This window comes from Cryptosporidium ubiquitum, assembly GCF_001865345.1.
Source record: "Cryptosporidium ubiquitum isolate 39726 chromosome Unknown contig_12, whole genome shotgun sequence".
NCBI lineage: Eukaryota > Apicomplexa > Conoidasida > Eucoccidiorida > Cryptosporidiidae > Cryptosporidium > Cryptosporidium ubiquitum.
The window spans coordinates 50,545-64,526 of NW_021639804.1; the positions used below are offsets into that span (position 1 = coordinate 50,545).

The 13,982-nt window shown below is 29.5% G+C and overlaps 5 protein-coding genes across 5 annotated transcripts; 2 read left to right on the forward strand and 3 right to left on the reverse strand.

Moving 5' to 3' along the window:
* Positions 1-184: 184 nt before the first annotated feature.
* Positions 185-7,867, forward strand: cubi_01836 (uncharacterized protein; the record flags this gene model as incomplete). The annotated part of the gene is made up of 1 exon (XM_029018848.1): positions 185-7,867. One exon carries the CDS (start codon positions 185-187, stop codon positions 7,865-7,867), a length of 7,683 nt encoding a protein of 2,560 aa, XP_028876322.1.
* A 112-nt stretch (positions 7,868-7,979) lies between these two features.
* On the forward strand, positions 7,980-8,854 carry cubi_01837 (uncharacterized protein; the record flags this gene model as incomplete). The annotated part of the gene is made up of 2 exons (XM_029018849.1): positions 7,980-8,163; positions 8,208-8,854. 2 exons carry the CDS (start codon positions 7,980-7,982, stop codon positions 8,852-8,854), a joined length of 831 nt encoding a protein of 276 aa, XP_028876323.1.
* Positions 8,855-9,127: 273 nt separating this feature from the next.
* On the reverse strand, positions 9,128-11,365 carry cubi_01838 (uncharacterized protein; the record flags this gene model as incomplete). The annotated part of the gene is made up of 1 exon (XM_029018850.1): positions 9,128-11,365. The coding sequence occupies one exon, from the start codon at positions 11,363-11,365 to the stop codon at positions 9,128-9,130; it is 2,238 nt and encodes a 745-aa protein (XP_028876324.1).
* A 471-nt stretch (positions 11,366-11,836) lies between these two features.
* On the reverse strand, positions 11,837-12,418 carry cubi_01839 (uncharacterized protein; the record flags this gene model as incomplete). Its single annotated transcript, XM_029018851.1, has 2 exons — positions 11,837-12,207; positions 12,349-12,418. 2 exons carry the CDS (start codon positions 12,416-12,418, stop codon positions 11,837-11,839), a joined length of 441 nt encoding a protein of 146 aa, XP_028876325.1.
* Positions 12,419-13,211: 793 nt separating this feature from the next.
* Positions 13,212-13,946, reverse strand: cubi_01840 (uncharacterized protein; the record flags this gene model as incomplete). The annotated part of the gene is made up of 1 exon (XM_029018852.1): positions 13,212-13,946. The coding sequence occupies one exon, from the start codon at positions 13,944-13,946 to the stop codon at positions 13,212-13,214; it is 735 nt and encodes a 244-aa protein (XP_028876326.1).
* Between the last annotated feature and the right edge of the window lie 36 nt (positions 13,947-13,982).

The following is a 13,982-nucleotide window of genomic DNA, read 5'->3' on the forward strand; positions in this document are numbered from 1 at the left end:
GCTATGTAAATTATGTGATGCTAGAAACATAATTGTCTTCTAAAAAAAATATAGGTTTATTAAATATTGATATTTATTCTATTAATGTATAAATATGTTATTAATTCAATTGTTGCTAGCATATTCAGCTTTATTCATTTTCCTGAGAAATGTATATTGCCAGGAAATTGATAAAAGTAGGATTATGTTGGAAAATATTCTAAATGAATTGCATGGTCTGGGGTATTCACAAATTAAACAGGATAGCCTGTTAAATCCTGTAATGGATATTAACAATGGGGATTTTGATCACTTTAATTCATTCTGTGTAAATTCGCTTTTAAACTACTACAGAAACTCTCCAAATGAAATATGGGTGAACGAACAAGTTGGTCAAGTCTCAATTGACAAGATGATTCAAAACTTTATTTTGGTTTGCAGAGAGCTACCGGAATGGCGAAATGTTTGCCAAGACCAGGCTTCAATAGATAGTTTAATTGCAACCGATATTCATTTGGCAGTATTATTAACAATGAATGAAAACTCCGAGTTAAGCAATATTCCAATTGATGCATTTTGTGGCTTGAACTTAAATTTGGGTAATAAAGATTATTCAAGTTATAATCATTTATGTGTAGACAAGCTAGCTTCTAATCAAATCAATTTTGATAATAAAATCGTTTTTAGTATTAGAGACGCATTGACAATTTGTTCAATAACAACATTTTGGTCTAAAATTTGTGTAAAATCTGATTCAATCGATTACAGTGACATTCCGGACTTACATCTACTTGCATCTTCTCTATTTTTTGAGATCTCTAAACACGATTATCTATCCAATTCAAGCAGTTTCGAAGGAATATCACCTATTGATTTTTGCGGAATATCCGAGAAAATGATTTCAAAAGGAGATTTAACAAATTATTTTAATGTCATTTGTGTAGATGAACTGTCAAAGCCCTCAAAGCTTACCTTGTCTGGTAAATCTTGGCTACCTTCAACAAAGAACGTAATTGAAATATGTAGAAATAATCCTCTATGGATATCATGTACTTATAATTCAGATGATAAAAACTTCGATAATATTCATTCATTTTCAGACAACAAAGAATTAAATTACATTTCTATTAATGATAAAATCAGTTTATTAGCTACTACCTTACTACAGCAGGTACACCAACTGCCAACCTATATGTTTAGCTCATTATATTATCAATTTGCAGAGATAGATGACTTATGCCATATAGCAGGTATAATTCAAAAAGACATAAGTGGAATACAAAATGAAGAACTTTCCACTAAATCACAAATCAACTTTGGGCAGTTTTTCAATTCAATATGTTGGCGAATTCTTTCAACTTATCCAATTACTTTTAAAACGACTATAGGGATCATTTCACAGCCAATAAAAACTCTGGAAGCTGTTTCAGTATGCAGCTCTTCTGTACTGTTTTGGGTCAGCGGTTGTACAGCTGAAAACGATGAAGACTTCATCTATTTACCTCAGATAAGTATTTTGTCGCAGGAGCTTTTGATTTCATCAAAAAAATATTACAATTTACCGACAAATACTTTTTGTATAGCTGCAAAAAACATTATTTCAAATTTGAATAAATTAAACAATGGGCTTGGATCTTCTGCAAACAGGCTTGAAGACTATTCAATCAGTTGGGTTCTAAATAATATCGATAAAATAGATTCATACGCTCGGTTTAATGGAATAACATCAGGATACTTTAACAGAGAGTGTGTAAGAGAACTTATAGGCGTCAATGAAAGTAACAGCGAGTATATCCCAATAAATTTCGCAATATTTATTTGTAGTAGTTCACTGAGATGGGAGAAGTGTACGGTAAATGGCAATATGAAAAGTAAGTTTTTAACGGAATTTGTCGCGTCAGAATTCTATTATGGATTATTGGCAGAAATGGGCATTAGTATCCGATTTAAGTGGAATGATATTTGTTTGATATCTGAATCAACCATCCCTGAGGAATACGATAATATAGACTCAATTCCTATTATTCCTTATTTTAACCATTTTTGTTCATTGAGTTTTATTAAAAACCTCAAATTGATAAGAAAAAACATTAACATTTCATTCAGTGAAAACAAACCATATAATTTTACTAATTTTATAAAGGTATGTGTTCATAATTATTTTTGGAGAGTGCCATGTGGAGAAATTGTTGAATTAGATTTGCTTGCTAATAGTTTACTTTTTGGTTCGCATCAATTTGCTTCTATGAGAAATATATCTGAATCTCAATTTTGTAAAGCAGCAAAAAATTTATTAGATGTAGACCCAAAAAACTTTGGAAGTGAATGCATGAGGGAATTAATGAAAATTGGTACTCAATTCACTTCTGAAATTGCGGAGGGTACTTGTGCAGTAACACATCGTTCTTTAGTATGTCATGGATACCCAGAAGAATATTCACATATTGCTAGTACATTGTTCTCAACCATGTATCAATATTTTCCTATTTCTGAAATTTCAAGTTTTATTGAATTTTGTGAAATTGTTCATTCAATATTCACAGATGATGAAATCAATGATTCCCCATATTACTTCAATGCAATCTGCGCAAAGCATATTCACAATTCCAATTTAAAGGCGTCATTTTTGACTATTTCAATTCTTTGTAGTCATATCTCTCCAAATACCTTTTCCAATGAAGATTATACAGAATCACTTTTGGTTTCAGAACTTTATAAAAAAAGTAAAAGTATAAATTCACTGAAAAAATGGGAATTACATTATTTCCACCCCTTGGCCAAGAGAATTTTGGAAAGTATACAGAAGGATCCAAAAGATATTTCCAACTTCAACTATGAATGTGTTGCAATAACAAGGAGTGTAATATCCACTGACTCATTTATTTTAAAATTAGATGATGCAATTTCACTATGCAGTGGTTCAATTGCATTTAAAATTTACTGCGAAAATCAAAATCTAAGCATTCAGCATTTAGTATCTGAAATAATTCAAGGATTAACAATAACTTATGAATTGAAGATAATTGAAGAATCTGAAATTGAATCAATTTGCAAAGGTGCGAAACTGATCTACGATGGATCAATAGAAAAACAACCGGTCTCGAGAAATTTACCAGGTATAGCAACAAAATATCCATATTTCTTAAATTCTTGCGTTGAAGTACTAATTTCAGGAATTATACTTCCCACAAAATTTATAGAAATTTCTACGGATAATGCTATTTCTATATGTACTCAATCTTTGCGTTCTTCAGTTCCATGCAAAAACGAAAAAGCCATTGTATCTGCTATTTCCGTGGGCCTTTACTCAGAAATGCAATATTTTCCTGAAATGGCAAAACTAAAAGTCACGGATTTATGCAATGTTGCCTCAAAGCTTACCGAAATTAATTCAGAAGATTATTTAGAAGTATGTTCCAAGTACTTAAGTAACTTCAAGTTATATATTCCAACAATGGAGGATTTAAATATTAAACTCACTGAAATAGAAAAGCAAAGAATTTGTACAAGGCCTTTCAATTGGCATAAGTGCGATATTGAAGAAAACTTGTTACGTGGCTTTCATTCAATTAGGATAGAAAAACTTGCTTCAAAACTAAGAAAAATTTTTTTATTAAACAATATCAATATTTGGAAATTTGGAAGGTATTGTATCTTTGCTGAAAAACTTTTAAATGGGAACGGTGAAAATGATTTTATGAAGTGCAAGTATTTGCTTAAAGAATTTGAATATCTAGAAATGATTAAACAAAACTCTAAAACAATAGAAAACCCTTTATTTTTATTCTATGAGCTTGAAGACAAAACCATAAACAAGATTTGTAATTTACTTTCTTCTAATTCAAATTGTATTCATTCAAGAAATGGATTATCAGGTCTTCTTGCATCAAACTTCTTTTCAATTTCAACAAAGTATTTGGATTTAAATACAATAAAAAACTCCGATTTTTGTGTCATTTCAGAACTATTACTCCAAAGAGGTAGCTTAAGGGAGATCAAGGAGAGTTGCCCTTATTTACTATTACAAATAACTAATCTTGAACACTGGCCTCAAATATTGCTAACACCAGAACTCACCCAAACTATTTGTGACAATTTAAGTATTACAAATTTGAATTGTATTGAAACAAACAATAATTTGGGTATCACAGACGAAATATCGTCTGCAATCAACAATATTGCAATTGAATTGTTCTTTATTAGAAAAAAATATGTTCCAACCTTTAATCCTGAGTCAAGCTGTGCAATGGCAGAATCACTAATTCAGTACGGAATAAAAAATGAATATTTCAATAACCTTTGTATAAATTTAATTTCATATGATATTTGGAACTTTTCAGAAAATTTTGACAGTAGATACAGTCACTATTGGAATATCAGCAAAGAAGATCCTGTTACCTTTATCAGCTTCATTAAGAGCGAAGCATCACGATTTTGCAGAGAATTAGAGGGAAAACTTTCCGAAATGTATCTAAAGAGTCACAATTTTATCGTGAAAAGGAAAAAAAGTGACTATAAATTGGATAATCGAATTTATTATCAAAAGGTTCTAAGAAGAACTTTCAATCCATTAAATTTGTGTACATCAGAAACCGATCTTCCAAATAAGCTGACGAAAAAAGAAGAAAGAATTCAACTAAAAAAGAAGTTAAGAATTATTTCTAAAGCTAGAGGATATGTTGCACTAAATGATGAGGCTATTAAGGAATATTCCCCAGAAATGGTAGATTATAAGTTAGTGAAGAAATACTATGCTGACTTCCCCAGAGATATTTACAACTATTCCGAAAATTCAGGTTTTGTATTTAAGATGCCAGAATTTAACTGGAACTTATTTTCGGAAAAGCTCGTATCTGTTTCAAAGAAAGTCCTTGGAATTCCAATAAAAATATCTGAACCTAAATATGGTGGCCTGGGAGGGCTAATTCAAAAGTGGGGGTATTCACCTCAAGGTACAGTACAAGGTGCACAATATATTTATAGAGTGTCTAGATACATCAATAAATATATGATAAGTCCAAAAAAAGCGTATTTAGTTTGGAAGGAGACCCTTATAGCAATGAATTATGCTATTATTCCTAAATGGCGTGATTCATGGCAGGATGAAATTAGGAAACCAAGCCCATTAGATGAACAGCCTTCACCCTCGTGTCAGGGAGTTAAATCAAGCAAAGTATTGAAACAACTAGGAATGGATAAAAAAAATATAAGTATGGTAGCTCTTGCAAATATTGACTCCTTTGTAACACAGATGACAGAGGCAGCTCACGATCTGAAATTGTCTAATGTGAAGTTTAATGATCTGTGCCTTGTCGGAATTATTCTGTTTCATATTAAATCTTATTCAAGGACCGAATCTTTTAATTATCAATGTACTAAATGGGTTAAGGAAATTGGATATGTTGAAGAATATGCTGAAAATGAACAGAAACTTTCAAAAAAAATTGTTAATCGTCTAAAAAATGCTACAAGGAAGCAAATACCTGCTGGCTTAGCCAGAAAAATTTGTGCAAGCACAAACCGATGGATGAGTTGCAATGGTGGATCAGATATTGAGGAGAAACTTAACATCGACAATCTTGCAACCGAATTAGTAAGGCTTTCAAGAATTGCTGGACTTGAATTTCGTGATATGTGCGAAGTGGCAACTCAGATTGCAAATGCACAAGATTTCAATCAGAAGTGCCCAGTAATACTTCAACAAATAATTGGTAACTATAACAGATCACTTCAAGTTTGTAGATCCACTAGTTCTTGGAAATCATGTAAATATTCAAAGGTAGTATTGGATCCAAAGCTAAGAGAGCACTTAGATATTTTAACAACTGAGTTAACAACAGGATTAAACGAAATTTTCCCAAATATTTTTACTTTTGAGGAAATATGTTATTTAAGCGATAAATTTGTTGCATCCGAATATTTTAAAACGGATTGTATTGAATACTTATTTGATTTTTTAGTCTCCCAAAGGTTTAATAAACCAACACTAAATATTTATGGAGATACAAAGCCTTCAACCTCTTTTAAGCATATTGTATCAGCTGCACTTACAATTTGTTATGACACTTTAAGGTGGCAGCAAGCAACCTGCATTTTAGAAGGTGAAGACCACTACTCGCTTTATGAAAAGCAATGGGTTGATTTAGTTTCAGAAGAAATTTTAAAAGAAATGGTCAAACTAAACAAATTCGACTCACAAATATCTATATTTTTCAAAAATGCAGAAAGAGACAAGCTTGTGGAACGCTTTAATCGCGAGAATAATAATAAATTTAAAATAAGTCTTCCACCTACAGTGAAATACCACGATATATGTAATCATGTAACTAAAATATCAAAAACAAGGTATTTTAATATTAATTGTGTCCAAGTGGTTACTGAAATTTTTCAGACTCAATTAACGAAGATCAAGTTAGACAACGAGAGCACTAATTATTTCGAAAAGATGAATATATATGGAGGTATAATTAAGGCTCCTGATTTGAGTATTATTGAAGGTATTTGCAAGGGAAGTATTTTTTGGGAAACATGCTCAAATAAACATCTAAAGCCACTCTTTAGGTTTGATATAGAAAATGAAAAAAAAGAGAACGTAGACATCGTTGTAAATGATATAATGATTTCAATTCTGCAACTTAATGAAAACGGGTTTGAAAATTTCAGCGATTTCAAAGGAGATGAATTAAACCATTTAGACGCAATACATAAGCTGGCTTCAAAAACTGTTTCTTCATTGAGCTATCTTGATTTCTGCGAGATTGGGATTTGGTACTCGAAAGAAATATCTAATATAGAAAAAAAAGAGTACTCTGAACTCCAAAACTTACTTTCAACAAAAATCTTGGTCCTTATACTTGAAAACATGTACCCTCATCGTAAATTGGAAAGGGATCAAAAAATTGAAGAATCTGAGAACGAGAAACTAGGTACTCTTGATCAGTACATTGAAAATTCAATACTAAAACTTCCGAGAACATCTCCAAAATTAGACAAACCACCTAATTTTATGTTAAGAAATATAACGAGTATCGGGGCAACACTAATTAATAATAGTAATAACTACTCAAGCAATATATTTAGAGTGGACCTCTCCGATTACCAAACATTTGAAAACTTTTATGTAAAAAGACAAATTTCAAATATTGATAGGGATAAAAATGGCAAATCTCTATATGTTAATCCTATTGTTGGGTTGAGACTATTTAAGTATCAACTACCAAATGGATCACTGAACTATTCCAAACTTGTAGATTTAAAAAAAGACGGAATTGAAACTAACTCTAAGATTGATAGATTTGAAGCAGGGAAGATACTAAACCTGATGAAACGGAATCCGAATAATTTTCACTTTTCAATACTACCTCATGCAACAAAAGAAATCATTAATAAGCAGAAACCCAATTTTTCTGAAAAGAAAATAAAAAAGGAATGGTATAAAAATATTAAAAAGGAGTATTACTACAAGAAGGGAAGAGAAATCGCAAAGAAAGAATGGGAATCAAGGCGATTAGCTCTTAGCAACAATAATGGAACCGGAATAATTGAATGGGAAACTGAGAGAAGGAAGGTTCCGAATTTTGTTCATGCACTATTTAGCCCAGAATTAATGAAGCAAAGAAAAGAAGCAAAACTATTCAATAAAGGTTTATATAAAGCAAGAGTTCACCAGTTTCTTCTAGAAAAGTTTCTTAATGACAAAGAATTACACAGAGAAAAGTATGAGAAAAAGGGGACGATTATATTAAAACCAAAATTTAAAAGGATTATTCGAACAGAAGATGAAGAAATGTTCAGCCTTGAAAAAATATATAGTGAACAAGAAATCAATGTTGTCACAAATATAGCAGCATTGATAGGTTACAATCAGATTGCAATTGATTTACTTTAGAACTTAGGTAATATTTATTTGGCGGTAAATTATAAGATCTATTTTTTATTACTATTTTGAGGTTTACTTTTTTTCCGTTTTAAGCTAATAAAAACTCCAACACTGTCTTCATATGGTATCAATTGTTTCTACTGCACAGGCTAGTCTTTTGAATGAAGATGCGTACGACAAAAAACTTCGAACAAACACTCGAAACTGCGGAGTTTGGGGAACAGCATTTTGTTGCTTAAACTTGAAGGGGAGTGTAATTGTAATTGCGATTATATATGGGATGATGCATATATTTTCTAATATAGGTAAGATATTCACATTTCTTAGCAAATATAATTTGTTTTTCTAGGCATATTACTATTGGGAAGAATAAGCCATATAAGTGGTAGTAATTATGGGGAGAAGTTACCACTAGTAAAAAACTTATTGTTGTTTTTAATAAATACTTTTGGAAACCAATTATTTGGAAATATCAATAACTCCACACTAACTTCACAAATAGTTGTAGAAACAAAGTTATTGAAAACCTTGTTGAAATTTCTTGAAGTTTCTTGCTATACTAATGGAATAATTTTTGTTTTTGGAATGCTTACAGGGATACTCAGTTGGTTCTGGTTAACTGCGATTCTGCTTATTGCACTATGGATAGAATCTATTAAATCAATTTCTTCAATTATATATATTACATATCTGCTAATATTTATTTTGAAAAATTGGTTTCTCGCAGCAGTCTCAATATTTATTTCAGTTGTTTTGTTGCTCATTACATACTTTTTCTCATACTATTCTATTCAAATAGTTTATTCGTTGTATTTGGTTCAATTAGCAGGTGGTAGAGGTAACGAATACGTTGCTTATTACAAGTTAAGGAGATTATTCCAAAACTCTGGAATAAATAAGTTTTCTAATTCTGTAACGGAAAAGAGTTTACTAAGAAGTATGGATGAAAGCTCATCCCTTATTCGAGCCAACCAAAATCCCCATTTGAATGTATAATACAAGCAATTTTTTATTAGATATTAATAAATCTATTAAACAAAAATTCACCAAACAAATACTTTCACAGTAATTTAAAAATTGAATCCAATGATAAAAATTATTTATTTTATTCCTATCATATTCCTTCTCTAATACAATTCTATATTATATATACCAATTAAACACCGTTTAATTATTTAATGTAATTTAATTTATCCGTGATTTTACTTAAACACAAATATCACTGTTTTTTCAAATAGAGATTTGAATCTGAATTTTAGATTAAAATAATCAGCAATCTTCATGAATCTTTAGCAGCTCATCCAATTTATGAATCTCTGCCAATTTACTTTTCAGTTCATTTTCTAAATTTTGTATTTTAATTCTACTAGTCCTAACCTCTTCTTTAAGATTCAAAGATCCATTTAAGTATCTTTCTTCAAGAAATTTCAATTCATTGCTCTCTTTGCTTATTTTTTTTTTAATTTCTTCTAAAGAAATTTTTTCGTTTTGAATCATGAATTGAATATCATCGTTTTTATATTGTGTTAAAAGTAACTCTCTTGCCTTTTCTGCCAATACTACTTTCTCTTGCAATTCAGATATTAGATTATTGTAATATTCTATATTTTCCTCGCTTTCATCTGATTTGTTTTCACTATTCATCCATCTTTCAAGCTCTTTCTTTGCGTATTCAACTTGTGGTTCATAAACCTCTTTTATTGCTTTAATGGTTGCCCAGGAAATTGAATCTTTGTATTTTGATGGATTGTCTAAAAATTTAACAATGGAATCAATTGGATCACATTCTTCAGGGGAATTAATATCTTCAAAAGATTTGTTTTGGTTGTTTATATCTTCAATTCGTATTTGAGCGGAAGCAAACAACTGTGCCATTTGTGGGTCTGACTCCACAATTGGCAAGCTCCCATTCAGTTTTTCAAGTGTTTCTCGACTGAATTCAATCACTTTATTTTTTGGTTGTTTAATTTCAGTAAGTGAGTCGAATGATTTTTCTTTAGCAAAACACTTTGACTTCTCGTTTTTCTCAATATTGGTTAAATGATTTATTTTTGTTTCAGATTCGTCAATAAAAGGAATTAATTTTTCGAACGATTTGATATCAAGACTTGAATGTTTTTCAAAACTACTATTGTAATCTATTACTGCTTGATTTTGAGTATTAGCAATTATATCGCTCAAAGGTAAATTTGATGAAACGCAATTTTCTCGAATATTAGATATTTCTTCCTTTGTTGAATTATTATTCATAATATGTACAGGCTCTTCACTCATTTGTTTAAATTCAGATTCATAAGTTTCACAAGATTTAGTTTTATTAATTGGCTCATCATTTCCCACCTTTTGATTATCTTCAAAAGGACTTTCATCAAATCTATTTGAATTACTATCATTTGAATCAATAGACGTACTCTTTTTATTATTACTTCCAAAAAAAAATTTGCTTTGAGTAGGACCTTGTCCATTATGATCATTTAATCCCAGTTTAATTTTATTATGTGGTTCTAATTGTGTTTTAATCTTATTTTGATTGTGCTGTGCATCAACAAATATATTATTTTTCGGTGAAAATGAAATTTCTATATGAATTGTTTTTTTAAATTTTTTTTTCTTTTTTTCTAAATGATTATCTTTATTTTTCGACTTATTTGATAACAAAATTAGCTCATCGATATCATTTTTTATATCAGGGATGCCAATATCTGTTATTTCTTCATTTTTATCATTTTTTTTTATTGTATCATTATCATATTTGTATTCATCAGATAAATTACCAGTATTAACAATGCATTTTTGTATTTGACCATTTTCACACTCGTATTCATCTTCATTTTTTGTTGAATAATTCATTTCTTCTGGATATGTATTTTCTAATCCAAATTCTTTTTGAGCCCGATCACTTTTGGTAATAAGAGGAAATTTGATCTCTTCAACATTAATATGTCCTTTTTTTTGATCAGAGGCTTTACATATTTCTGAGTAGTTGTTTATTTCACTACTTTTTTCCACAAAATTTTTATCTTCTAATTTTTTTTTTTCAGCAATGCTGTAATTTGAGTCAGTTTGATTAATTTTATTTGTTGTTGGAAGAAATGGTTCAATATAACTCGAATTCTTTGCATTAGGTGTGGCTTCTATTGATGTAACTAAGTTAATTGGTGAATTACAACCCGAAAAAACGATGTTTGAAGATGCTTCAGCAATTGCAGGACCACCTGGAGTATTGACTACATTAGATACTTTTGTCTCAACAAATGTAATTGGGTTAATGCTGAAATATTTTGCTGAGTCGTATTTTGATTTGTTTGTAGCTTTATTTATAAAATGATATCCTCGATCAATTCTATTGTTATTTTGCCTATTATTAAAAATGAGCAATTCTAATTGACTGTTGTAACCTTCATTCAGATCAATAGGCTTTGGAATTTTTTTAATATAATTAGAATCTTTGTGTTCTTCATTAGAATTATCTTGTAAATTATTTCCCATGCAGCATTTAAAAGGCATATTATTAAGATACAATATAACTTATAACTCTAAACTCTAAAACAAATAGATTAATTATTGCAAAATTGTGAAAATAAAGAAAACTGAATTTTCCGATCAATTCTTTTTTTTTCAATAGAAAAATATGTAAGGGTATGTTATGTCAAATCTTCACAGAAGAAAAGTTTTCATTAATTCTAATCAATACCTATCCTTTTTTTTTTTTTTCTAGGGATTGCCAATAGCACAGTAAATATTAAGTCAAATAAAACTAAGGTTGATCATTAATATTTAGTAAAATTACAAAAGAAAATTACTTTTTTCTATAAAGTGGGGGAATTTATATTAATATCATGAATTTCAAAATAATTCTTAGGCATTTAACACAGATTAGAATATAATTTTAATTCAATTTATTCACTCTGATCCAAAAAAAGCAATAATTTATTTTACATTAGAGCTGTAAGCAGTATTAAATATTTGATGAATAAACTATGTCTGGAAACGAGTAATCGCAATACTATTCGAAATATTGTCTAATTTGGAGTTTAAACCATTTATTTGAACTTCATCGGCACCTTTATGTTCTGTGTTATTCTTAGAATCAATTTCTAAATCTGAGCTATTTCTTAATTCGGATACATTTTCTCCCATATTTGTTGGGTCTTTAAAGTTTGCAAGTGTATGCTTACTAACATACCCAAGTAACCCTTTAGTTAATTCTTCAGAAACTTTATTATTGATTGAGTTAAGAGTATTATTAAGGCTATTCCGTTTTAAGCCTTCTTCAAGTTTGTTAATTTTACCTGCAATTTCTATAACTAAAATTCTTTTGTTCTCAAAAATTATTTTATTATTGAAACCTACGGATTAGTAAATTATTTAGATCAGCAAATCCTCTTGTATTTGTACCGTTATTAATTTCAGGTAGAATGTTAAAATTAGCTATTTTTTGATTATAAACTGAAATAATAGTCAAATAAATAGTATATGCTATAACATACCCTCATTTTCTGGTCTTATTGAGTTTGATATAGGAAAAAGTAAAAAAATAATGAATATAAGAAGATTCATATTAAATAAAGAAAGAATGAGAATAATATTTCTTTAACAGACAATACGCATTTGCATGCGAACCGACGAATCTTTATTTGATAAAAAATTGTAAATTTTATGAAATTCATAATTTATATGTAATGGTATTTATTTTTAAAAACTGGTTCTAATAGTTAACTAACTAAATTGAAAATATAGGTTTTAACAATATAATTTTAATATTTTTTATTAATTTGATTTTGGAGATATTTAACAATTCAAATACTTGATTGTTGGGTTTTCGTTAAAGTTTATGCTCCCAAGTTATTGCTATTGCAAAATAACTAATATATTGTATTTCTTGTTGATTAAGCTTAGAAAAGATATTTTAGTAGAAATAGTGACATATTTGTTGGGAGATTTTTTCGATTAACTTTCTAGTAACTTAATAAATAATAATCTCCTCATGTGATCATTAAATAAATATTGGTGGACCTTCTATTAATAGTAATTTGAAATCAATGCTTAAATTAAACACTGACTTCCAGTGCAATTTGCATTCAGAGCGAGTAATCATTAAGCTATGCTGAAAAGATTCAAGCAAGGAACCGCTGTATTTTTTATCGTTTTAGTTTGAAAAAAAGACATTTTAGATATCCGCAATATTTAGCAATAATTATGATAATTAAACGATGTTTGTCTTTTTTATTTGCATAGTTAAAATTAACTATTGGTATTAAGAAAGAGAGGCATCAAACATTTGAGTTTCAACATAAACTATGAACTCTTCCAACTAAGATATCATTTTATACTTATTTTCTATATAATGCATTTATTTATTATTTATTTTCTCTTCTGATATTGTATTATTAGTAATCTTCTCAATCATTGGTGAGAGTATTTCCGGGATTCTCAATGAACAATTTGTTGAATCAATAGTACACGGCGGATTTCCAAATATGTGAGCAACATTAAAACCTAATTGCACTAGAAGCTGAACCATTCCCTCTTGTTTTAGCTTTTCTTCTTCATTTGTAAAAAAAAGATATATTGGGAAGTTTTGTACGTTTGATTCTGACAAAGAAGACAGAGACGAAAGTGAAAGTTTCTTAGTGGGTAATATTGACGAAATTGTGCTACTTGCTTCACTTCTGTTATCTTCCTCAATTAAATCCTCCACCAATTCATTCAAAGTAAATAAGTAACCTTTGGCAGATAATTTTTCGGCAGTAATAAATTCACCTGATGGTGATTGGAAAGAAAGTTTCATTTTCTTTATGTGGCTGTCAGTTGGAAAGTTATGCTTGTAGATTCTAAACAAGTTTCTTATCAATGTACGACCAAATGGGGCATCACTACCAATAGGGCAGTGCACTTTAATTGAACTTTCTTCCGGGTAATATTTAATGAAAACACGGTTTTGCCAATCAGGAGGAACCTGCAGGTTTGGGTATTTTGACTTTACCTTATCATTAATTGCTAACACTATTTCATTTGAAATAGGAATTGTAGTGGTCGATTTGGATACAAAAAAAATGAGAAATATTAATGGGAGTAAAAGTTTCATTGGAATCTTTAGACTTTTTTTGCGCTTTTTAATTTG